At 37.2% G+C, this 11199-nt stretch overlaps 1 protein-coding gene across 1 annotated transcript; it reads left to right on the forward strand.

Moving 5' to 3' along the window:
- Window positions 1–1355: 1355 nt before the first annotated feature.
- LOC127091216 (casein kinase 1-like protein 10) lies at window positions 1356–8938 on the forward strand. Its single transcript, XM_051029783.1, has 14 exons — window positions 1356–2066; window positions 2162–2202; window positions 3043–3112; window positions 3271–3419; window positions 3505–3600; window positions 6366–6436; window positions 6969–7030; window positions 7126–7189; window positions 7264–7348; window positions 7497–7623; window positions 7702–7775; window positions 7888–7948; window positions 8106–8239; window positions 8323–8938. Exons 1-14 carry the CDS (start codon window positions 1991–1993, stop codon window positions 8596–8598), a joined length of 1386 nt encoding a protein of 461 aa, XP_050885740.1. The 5' UTR covers window positions 1356–1990; the 3' UTR covers window positions 8599–8938.
- Window positions 8939–11199: the final 2261 nt, after the last annotated feature.

Raw genomic sequence — 11199 nt, forward strand, 5'->3', positions numbered from 1 at the left:
ACAATGATCGTGTAAAGCTGCAGTTCGGTATGCCCCAAAATATCCCAGATCCCCAACTAGCCTAGGAGAATGGCATCTGCGCAAAGTTAACGACCAATGGAACTTCAATCCATGGCAAAGCTTCGCAAGATCGGAGTGTCGCAAATGGAAGCACCTTCATGACCATGTGTTAACTGACGCAGTCATGCCAACTGAAGAAAAACCAAGTTGTACTTATATGGCTTGGTACAGATCAGTTGGTTTTCAGTTCATCGCCGAGGATATGTACTTGTACGACCCACACCAGATGACTTACACACCTGACACCTCAACATCAAACCCCCAACAACAGTGTCAGACCGGATACACACAACCCCCTGTCCGTCAAACGTTCCATTCAACCAACATACAAACATACAACCAAAACATTCCATACACCCAACCCCAATACCAATAGCATACCCCATACCGCCACCAACAAATTGACCATTAACCTGAGACTCAACATCGCTTCGCACCCACCCCATCACTCTACCAAAGTCACCTAAGCCAGAACACCCAACGATCATTCAACACCAACCGCCCCTCCTCCTACCGTAGCCAAGAAGCCTAAACCTTACAAAACCAAAACATCCAACAACCCTATCTCTACCAAACACCCCGACAACCTTTCCAACATTTCCTCGACGCATCGTTCACACCCATGTCTTCCTTCAACCGTCCCGGTCGCCCATCAATGAGTCAACCACATCCCAACTTCTTTGGCATGGGTCATGAGCTCAGCTGCAGCGGTACACCATCGATGCATACTGAAGACTATGCCGACTTGTCTGACTACCTCAACAGACCTTCTCCTGTAGTTGGTAGTGACGCTCTTGGCCCCTCAGATGCTCAAACACCGGTACCGAATCATCAATGTGAGTTAGGGCCACGGGTTAGGGTAGCTAGAGGATATGGGACCGGAGGTCGGTTAGGTGATCCCGGTCATCACCATAGGTTTCTTTGTGTAAACGACAAATTTTATTAATATCAATCGGTCCTATATCAAATTTATCTATCACATATACCATTTATAAAAAAAAATTGCATTTTATACTGAGGCTCCAATTGAATTGGCGCTTCCTCTTAAGTCCTACACAGGGGCGCCAATCCAATTGGCGCCTCCATTCAATTTTTAAGAGGAGTCTCCAATTCAATTGGCGACTCCTATGGAGTAGTTTGAGATTTTTTTTTGAAATTAGGGGATTTTGAAAATTTTCTTAAAAAAAGGATTATTTTTTTAAAAAATTCTATTGAATTAAATTAAACAAAATCATTTTCCCATTAAAAAATTGAACATAATCATTTACAATATCACATCAAAGTTAGACTAGTTTGGACAGTCATCATCCATTTTATGTTCTTTTCTCATCTCACCTGATCTCACATCATATAACTTCTCTCTCTCTCTCTTCTTTTCCAGAATCACAAAATTCTCCTAGAAATTCACTCCGTGTCCTTCAAGACAGATCCAAAACCCATCTCTGGGCAATTCTATCTTCTTCCTCTTCACCCCCTTTCAACACTTTTTTGAACTTTCTACACTATTCACTATTATTCCCCAATTTCTACTTTATCGACTCAAATTTACTCCGATTTTCGTCGCAACCGAATCGCTATTTTAGCTTTTTTCTTCTCACAAGAGAGAAAAGAGTTTCTTTCTGTCACTCGATTTAGCGTGCACTGAGGGTTTTCTAGATTCTAGTTCTTGATCTTATTTTCATCCATCAAAATCACCTTTTTTTTTATCTGTCCTTTTGATTGTCAGGGAATTGGGGTTAGTATATAGCCTGAATTTCGGAGTTGTTCAACACTTTTGGATCTCAATTTTTATGTTAAATCTCGTTGGATCTAAGATTGTGCTTTGGAATAGATAAAATAAGTTGTTTTTTTTCTTTTCTTTTTTGCAATTGATGTGTGTAGTGGGGTGGTTTTGTAATTTAGCAAGGGTTAGGAGTTTGTGGTTTTGATAATGGATCATGTTATTGGTGGAAAATTCAAACTTGGGAGGAAGATTGGGGGTGGATCATTTGGAGAGCTTTACTTGGGTATGTATATGCACCTTATCTGTTGTTTTGGTAGAATTAAGAGCCTTGTTTGCCTTGAATATTAATTCGGTTTTCTATGCTTTTGTTTGTTTCAGGTGTGAATGTACAAACTGGAGAGGAAGTTGCTGTCAAGCTGGTGAGTGCAGTTAGTGTTTTCTATTAGTGCTTAGGAATGTTAGTTGTTGGTGTTTTCTATTTATTAGTAGTGCATAGATGAGTTTTATTTGCTGTAGAAGTGATGTAGTTAGTATCTTTCTTGTTGCTTCTGTGAAACAATATGCATGTCAACCATAAGGCTATATTAGTATTTATATTTTTGTTTACTGCTTACTTGAACTTCAGTTAGGGAAAAACTTACAATTCTTGCACAAGCACGGTCCTTTTTCTGTGTTGCTGAGAAGTTGCCGTTAGAAGAAAAGGAATTTTTTAGGATAACTATTGAGTTGGAGATTTTGAGGAAAAACTTAAGGGAGATTGGTTGATTCCTTTGTGATGGTGACTTCTGATAGCAGTGAAAATCTCATAGAGTAGAGACATATGAATAAATAGTAAGATCATATGGTTATAGGCTTATAGTATGTGTTATTGAAGACTATTTCAATCATGAAATATAGACATTACATTATATGATTATATAATTATTATCGGACTATATTTGTATCCATTGGCAATAAGGGGGGGAAACAGAGAAAACAAATGGTTTATGATTTTATTTGTATACATCATTTGACATGCTGGTTCATGCTTCAAATATCAGTCCACATCTGTTGGGCCAGCATCATTTTTTATAAGATTGACCTTTTAAACAACTTGTTCCGTGATGATGTCTCAAAGTTCAATTTCTGTAAAGCATAACATTATCCAGATTTTTTGTTTCTGTACTCAATCAGCCCTAGTTTGGACAATTTGTTACCTATCTTTTTCAAAGTTAAGCTATTACCAATTTTTTTTTCCTATCTCTTCCTTTGTTTGTCAGGAACCTTCGAAGACCAAGCATCCTCAACTTCACTATGAGTCAAAATTGTACATGCTTCTTCAAGGGGGAAGTAAGTTTCATCTGTTTATTTTTCTTCCCAATTTATGTTTTTTCAGCCTTATTTTCTTGTTGTCAAGACAGTCATTTGTTTACATTGTAGTTACAATGTAAAATTAGTAGTCCGTGAGCCTGTCTGATTGATTAGCATGTTCGTATTTTTTTTTGAAGCGGGTATTCCCCATTTAAAATGGTATGGAGTTGAGGGTGACTACAATGCAATGGCAATTGACCTCCTTGGACCAAGTCTTGAAGACTTGTTTAACTATTGCAATAGGAAATTGTCTCTGAAAACAGTTCTGATGCTTGCAGATCAGCTAGTAAGTATGACTTTCAGTTCAGCAACATTATACTATTTTCAGAAAGCTGTTATACTTTTTGTTTTAAACATTTTGGTTCACTTAGCTAAACAGAGTTGAGTACATGCACTCCCGGGGTTTCCTGCACCGTGATATAAAGCCTGACAACTTTTTAATGGGCTTAGGCCGCAAAGCAAATCAGGTATCTTCTCGTATCCTGCAATGATTTGAATTCAGCCTTATCTGGTAGGGTGTTTATGCACGGCTAACTGCTCACTTGCATACTGAACTAGTAGCTGTGATCTAAAACTAAGATTATGATAAAAGATCTTTCATTTAAATTAGTGGATTTATTTCATTCAAATTAGTGCTATAAATGTATCCGGAAGTTATTTGTGTTGGTTAGATTTTAAAGCACGGGGTTTAAAAAGATTTAGTAGAGCAAATGCAGGAGGGATAAACATGGACATTTCTCATTATTCATTAGCATTCTCATTAAATTTCTGTCACATTTGTTGTTCTCCTGCTAATTCTCAAAAAACACCAAGAGATGCAATGAAATGGTGTCTATGTACATTCACTATATGTATTCTGGATAGAGATAACTTGTCCCCCTTTTCTTTCTGTCTTCCTTAAACCCCACTCAAACCATAACACTTAAACAAAAGAATTCTCTTAGCAACTTAAAATTGTTGTTGGACTTAACTTAACCTTACAAAACCAATGTGTAAGGTGAGGATTGCCCCCACTTATAAACACAACATAGGTCATATCTGTAAGCAATGTGGAACTAAATCCACCTCTTCTAACCCAACAAAATCTAACCCAACACAATGTAGGTGTTGGAGGCTGAGATGAAGGCAACACAGTTGCCACAATTAGGTGACTAGGGGTGGACCACAATGAAGGCAACACAGTTGCCGCAATTAGGCGACTAGGGGTGGACCACAATGAAGGCGAAATTTCCAACACACCCTATTACGCTCGGGGCTGAATGAGCCTGATGGGTGCATATGTCCATCAAGTGATCTAGGACAGACTTTGATACCATCTTAAAATTGTTAAAATTGCGGTTGGACCTAACTCAACATTACAAAACCGGTTTGTAAGGTGAGAATTGCCTCCACTTATAAACACAACACACGCCATATCTCAAACAATGTGGGATTAAATCCATCCCTTCAAACACAACACAATGTAGGTGCTGGAGGCTGGAACAAAAGTAACACAACTGCCACAATTAGGCGACCAGGGGCAGACCGCAATGAAGGTGGAATTTTCAGCACAACTAGGATTCTCTGTCTTTGTTGTTAAAACTCTTTGTTGAGGTGTTATGTTTTAATTGGGAGGACAGGGAAGGTGATTTGAAAAGTGAACAGAAGATTGCTATCCTTTTACTATATACATCACGTGTCGTATCTCTATGCAATGTGGGACCCAACACAATGAAGGTGTTGGAGGTTGCAATGAAGGCAAGCCAAATGCTGCAATTAGGCGACCAGGGGCAGTGGGTAGACTGCAATGAAGGAGGAATTTCCAACACAACTAGTATTCTCTCTCTGTTGTTAAAACACTTTGTTGAGGTGTTTTGTTTTGATTGGGAGGACTGAGAAGGAGATTTGAATAGTGGCCAAATTGCTATCCTTGTATTATAGGTTTAAGGAATCATAGACCAACACGATAATGTTCATTTGCCAACTTTCCAAAAATACATAGCCTTTGATCGGATGCATTGCAGCTAACTTATATTTACCATTATTGTTATAGCTGATTTTTTAATATTCATGTCTCTAATTTTGAGAGAATTTTCTCTCTTGATATTAGCATTTTCTTCCTTAAAGCAAGACTCTTGTCTTTATTCCCTATGGGGTGTTTGTTTCAAGTTATGAAATTATATTTTTTGGAATCATATTCCTTGGATTATTATTTCTAGGAATAATATTCCCACTTATGTGTTTGGACAAAAATTAAATTTCCTGGGAATCTTTAAAAATTTATTTAATTTAAAAATTATAAAAAATAAAAATAATAATATTTTGTGAGTAGTAGTGGGAAGTTATAGGTAGTTGAGTTTATTCCCATGGGAATATTGAATTCTCACCCTTTAACCATTGGAATCATTATGAAAAAAAACATGTGTAAACAACATTTCCGGGAATAAAATAAAAAGTACCCGGGAACAATTTTAAAGAACATGAAACAAACATAGAATTATAGCATTACCAGGAATCTAATTTCAATCCTTGAAACAAACACACCCTATGTTAACATTTTCTCCGGGTTTTCACAAACTTTCATGTATCACTACTGTTAGATGTTAGTTTTGGGTCATATGCTTTGGCAAATGGCTGAGTTACCTAGTTGTTGGCGTTCCTTGTAACTTGTCAGCTTTATTATTATGATTACTTTTGGTGGTCTTGTTCAAATGCTTACGATATTATCATGTAGTTTTGAAAGTTAGAAACAACATACATACACAACAAATTTTTGATTATTATTATTATTATTATTTTTATTATTATTATTATTACTATTATTGTGTAGTTTTAATTTTCACTCACTCTGTCGCTCCCAGCTTTAGTAATTTCATCTAAATCACCTGTATTCTCTTAATATTTAATTAGGTTTATTAACTTAAAAGTTTTACTCCTGGTATTTCCTAAAATCCGATTACACACTATCCTAGTTAATTTAAGGTTAGACCGTAATTAGCCTTTTGAAGAAATAAAGTTAAGCATGAAGATTACAAAAAAAAAACCAGACTCACACAATGTCATAGGAACTTAGAAGTTTATAAGATGAAGATCAGAAACAATAAGCCAGTTTTACACACATCTTTTAGTTCTGCTTACATCTTGATAGGTTTCATGTCATAAAACACAGTTTTTTTTTTCTTTCTGTTGCAGTTTGAAGTGTTTAATACAAACAACTGAAGTTCTGTGCTGAATTTATTTTAAAACGTTGCAGGTATACATAATTGATTATGGCCTTGCAAAAAAGTATCGAGATCTTCACACGCACAAGCATATACCATACAGGTGTGTACCATATTTGATTACTGTAGCATGTGATAATTTCATGCCTTGAGTCACGGTTCCGTATCATGTTTCCTTTTTAACTTTTGTTTACCAAAATTATTTTGTGTGGTTCCTTGCCTAGTATGTTGTTCGCTTCTGTTTTTTTTTCCCTTCTTTGAAGCTTACTGTTTTTATCTATCTTCCACTTCATTTAGGTTAAAATACAATAGTACTTCTCATTTCTTTTTTGGATTCTGGTTGTCTTTTGAGTACATGATTACTGCTGGATTTGGGATAACTAACAGGTTAAGTCTTACCAGGGTGTAAGTGGGTGTGTGTAACTTGAGTTTTACTAGTTTTGAACCTGAACCAGCATCCAAATAATATTCTCGAACTTGAACCTTCACCTGCTGCCTGCATATGCAAGAAAATCCTCCCATGTGTCATCGTATGAAGCCATCATGTGTTTATTTATCTTTGATTTGAAAAAGTAATTGTTGTCCTGCACATTTCTAACCTTCCTCTCGTGAATGACCATGGTACATTTTTTCAGGGAAAACAAAAACCTCACTGGAACTGCCCGGTATGCGAGTGTTAATACCCATCTGGGAGTTGGTGAGTGAGACTATTTTCTGCAGCTACTAATCAATCAGTACTCTTAAAGTTATCAAATTCAAGTGAGTGTAAATTTATAATATTCATTTTTGCAGAACAAAGCAGAAGAGATGATCTAGAATCACTTGGTTATGTGCTCATGTACTTTTTGAGAGGAAGGTTGGTCCCAATGCACCTTCATATTTCTTTACAATCTTTCTCATTTTATTTTAACTCAGGTAATTGTTTTCCAGTCTCCCTTGGCAAGGTTTGAGAGCTGGCAATAAAAAACAAAAATACGACAAAATAAGTGAAAAGAAGATGCTTACTCCTATAGAGGTATTATAACCTGCCGGCAAGCAGCTTTTATGTGAATGTTTTGATTATTAGAATACTCATGACATGGCGATCTCTAGTTATCTATAATGCATAAAAGTTTCCAATTTTGAATGTTGCAAAGAGTTTATTGCCTGAGCTTCCGTGATAGGTTTTGTGCAAGTCACATCCATTGGAATTTACATCATACTTCCATTATTGCCGGTCGCTGCGGTTTGAAGATAAGCCTGATTATTCCTATCTCAAGAGACTCTTCCGTGACCTATTCATCCGAGAAGGTTAAATTTGAATTTATATAGATTTTACTATTTCCAGGTTGGAATTCTTTTCAGGCTTTGAAAATGTTCCTTTCGCAGGTTATCAGTTTGATTATGTGTTTGATTGGACAATATTGAAATATCCACAAATTGGATCCAGTTCCAAAGCCCGAGTGAGTACTTTATAGTTATAATATTCAGTTATGAAGAGTGGTGTCATTTGTTGCATTTCCCCGCAAAACTAAAGGTTCTTGTTAATCAATTTTTTTGATTGCATTTCAACAGCCAAGTGGGAAACCAGTCATAAATCCAGGACAATCTGGAGAGAGAATCGAACGGCCTTCAGGTTTCCTCCTTCTACAGCAAGATCTGGAATCTTTATTGTTCCTTCTACATTTAGTGCCATATACATGACAAAGAAGTTATTGTTCAGTCCTACAGTTGTATGGGAAACAGCTTTCTTCAAGTTCAACAACTAACTATTTTTTATGCCTATATTTCAGGTGGACCAGAGGTACGAGATAGATTCTCAGGTGTAGTCGAGGCATTTGCAAGAAGGAATGTGTCTGGGCATGGTCTGCATGGTGATCATTCCAAGCATAGGTCAAAGGATGACGGACCATCTTCTAAAGACGCGGTTAGTACATGCATTGTCAGATTTTTTGAGTTGGTCTCTTTCAAAATTTTACTATGGAGTTACCTAATCCTTAACTTTTGCAGCAAGTTGATTCTGAGAGACCCCGTAGCTCTTCTCGTCATGGCAGTTCTTCAAAAAGGCCTGTCTTATCAAGCAGCCGTCCCAACTCTTCTGGTGAACCGAGTGAAAGCCGCCGCCTGGTCATGAGCAGTAGCCGACTATCTACTACTCAGAGAACTCAACCAGGTTTGGAGTCTAAAACATCATCATTTAATCGTGCTTCTGGGACAAGAGGTGGCCGTGATGATACACTCAGGAGCTTTGAACTCCTATCACTTGGTACAGGAAAAAGGAAATGAAGAACTAACTCTGATCAAGCAGACTTTATGAGTCAGTGGTCTTGGTTTTGTTCCGATGCTTTTTCTTTGAGAGATGCCTTACCCTTGTTGATTACTCTGTATATTTTCCATCCAATGTTGTGTCATTCAAGGCTAAAAACTCATTGGAATTTCTTCTTGAAGCTTTGCCAGACTCCCCTTTTAGCTCTTCTGATGTTCTTCCATGAATATTTCAGCATGGACCCATTCACGAAGAGATGCCATGTTACTTTAGGAATTTGTTAATATATGGCTACTTGTAATAAGTAAATTCTCTATTTTTCTGCTGAAGAAAATGAAAAGAAACTACATTTTGCAAAAATGCTCTATGATTTTGCACCCTTTTTATGCATATTTGGTACCTGTTGATGGAATTGTTGGAATGGAATTGTTGAGTTCAATTATGCGCTGAGAATTGCTAATCTCATCATAAGTGGTGAAAAACACTGAAAATTCAAAAGAGTTTATTTGGTTTCGGAAATGCATCTTCGGATGCACAGTTTCACTGAAACATGTCCCAACTCTGTCCCATCTGAGTCTCACATGCATCTCGGACAGCTTCACTGAAACATGTCCCAATTGAGTCTCACATGCATCTCTGAAACAATTCCATGTACACCCTATGTTTTACTTGGTGAGATGTCCTTTTTGACATAAATTGTTTTGGAGATTCATCTTTGTATTGATATAGACAGGATTTGGAGATGTATCTTCGAAGTTTTGTTCTGATTTTGGTGATATATCATAGCAATAATATTTTTTAATTTTTGTATAAATTAAATCACGTATTTTTGGAATAATATGAAAATGACATAAATTAATAAATTCGGAGTACACAATGAAGTCAAAGTAAAATAGATCTGAAAGATCTGTTGTGAAAGATCTGTTTATATCCGCATGTCAAATCTACATGATACGACGATATTTAGGCAACACATCAACATGATCGGTTTCAGTCTATTCCTTCTCTAGTATCTCCTGATGAGCCAACCTATTTGAATCTTCCTGAGTATTCAGTGTCATATCAGAATGTGATACTCTGGAATACTACTGGATGCAGTCGTGTACAACACTTCAGTCGTTAGGAATTATGGTACTCCGTGCCTCACCCGTTATTAGATGATTAAGATAATCATCAAACATGATATCCATATTTTTATGTGTCATACCAGGAAGAGCAGGCTCAGAAGGGTCTTTGGGAATAAACTGCATGTAGTCGACCTGCCGGATGACGCGCTCAGGCATGTGAGGATACGTCGGACGTGAATTGCAAGTCAATCATCCTGAATAGAAGGCTATGACCTCAAACGAACATCACAACGATATATGTACTTATGAAAGTGTATATCCTCTGCTACAAAGTGTTCAAAATACATTATATGGTTCCTTCGCTTGATTTTCTCTGAGCTGGATGAATGTAGAAGCACATGACATATTCTCAATGTAGGTCGGAGCGCATGACCAACTGAATATGCATGGAAAATGCTGGCGATCCAAGCCTGAAAATGGTATATATGAATCATTAATAATGGCGTAAAAATGTTTATGAAAATGACACACAAACATAAACATAAAAAGATGCAGAAATATTACTGTATATCATCTGTTTGGTCTTTCACATATAATCTTCAACTAACATGTAATACATGTAAATCAAACAAGCGATCCCAACTGTACTAATAGATCCTCTCCAAATCATTGAAGTATCGCAGGCAAATCACATCCATATAAGTGACACTCTTGTCCATAAAAATGGGCGTGCCAATCAAATATAACACTTATGCTCTCTATGTTGCGTAACCCGCTCGTCATCACCAACGATCTTCTCTGATGCATATACAACCTCTCAAAGAATTGAGACCCGGTATAAGCCCTTCAAGTGACTTCTAACTCCTTTATTTCATCCTTTAGATCAACTCCCAAATAGTCTACCATCATCTCCAATGCGTCATCCCTATAATCTTGCCATGGTCTAACAGTCTCTCCCTGATCGGAAGATGCAGTAGGCATAAAATATATTCCAGTGTGATAGATGTCTCACCATGTTGAAGATGAAATGATAAAGTCTTTGAATGCCATCTCTATACAAACACAGACAACATAACACAATTAACTATAACATAACTCATCCTATACAAGTCTCTCATCCCAGATAGCTGCATCACCTTCTGAAACCATTGCTCATTAGGTTGTGACATGCCAGTAACATTCTGACCATGGTTGATGCATTTTAAAGCATCAAGGCCCTGTAGAAAAATAAATCATCCGTCAAAATTTTGAATATTATAACACATGATTTTCGAGAATGTATACAATTGAATTTTACATCTTCGTCCTAGACATGTATGGCAGCATGGTTCGGGTATAGAGGCAGTAACGATAAATTAGACAGACCTTTTTCAAACCCCTCAGATGCCCTGAGTGCCTGCTGTGTCCCGGATGCCTGCAGAGGCTCGGATTCCCGCGGAGCCTCGGGTGCTTGAGTAGGTGACACCTGTCTCCTATGTGAAGAAGAAGACGGAGATGCATGAGCCCTAGAAGTTGACACCTTTTTACATCCATAAGGTTAGAAATGGCAAGTGC

The sequence above is a fragment of the Lathyrus oleraceus genome, chromosome 6 (genome assembly GCF_024323335.1).
Source record: "Lathyrus oleraceus cultivar Zhongwan6 chromosome 6, CAAS_Psat_ZW6_1.0, whole genome shotgun sequence".
Taxonomy (NCBI): domain Eukaryota; kingdom Viridiplantae; phylum Streptophyta; class Magnoliopsida; order Fabales; family Fabaceae; genus Lathyrus; species Lathyrus oleraceus.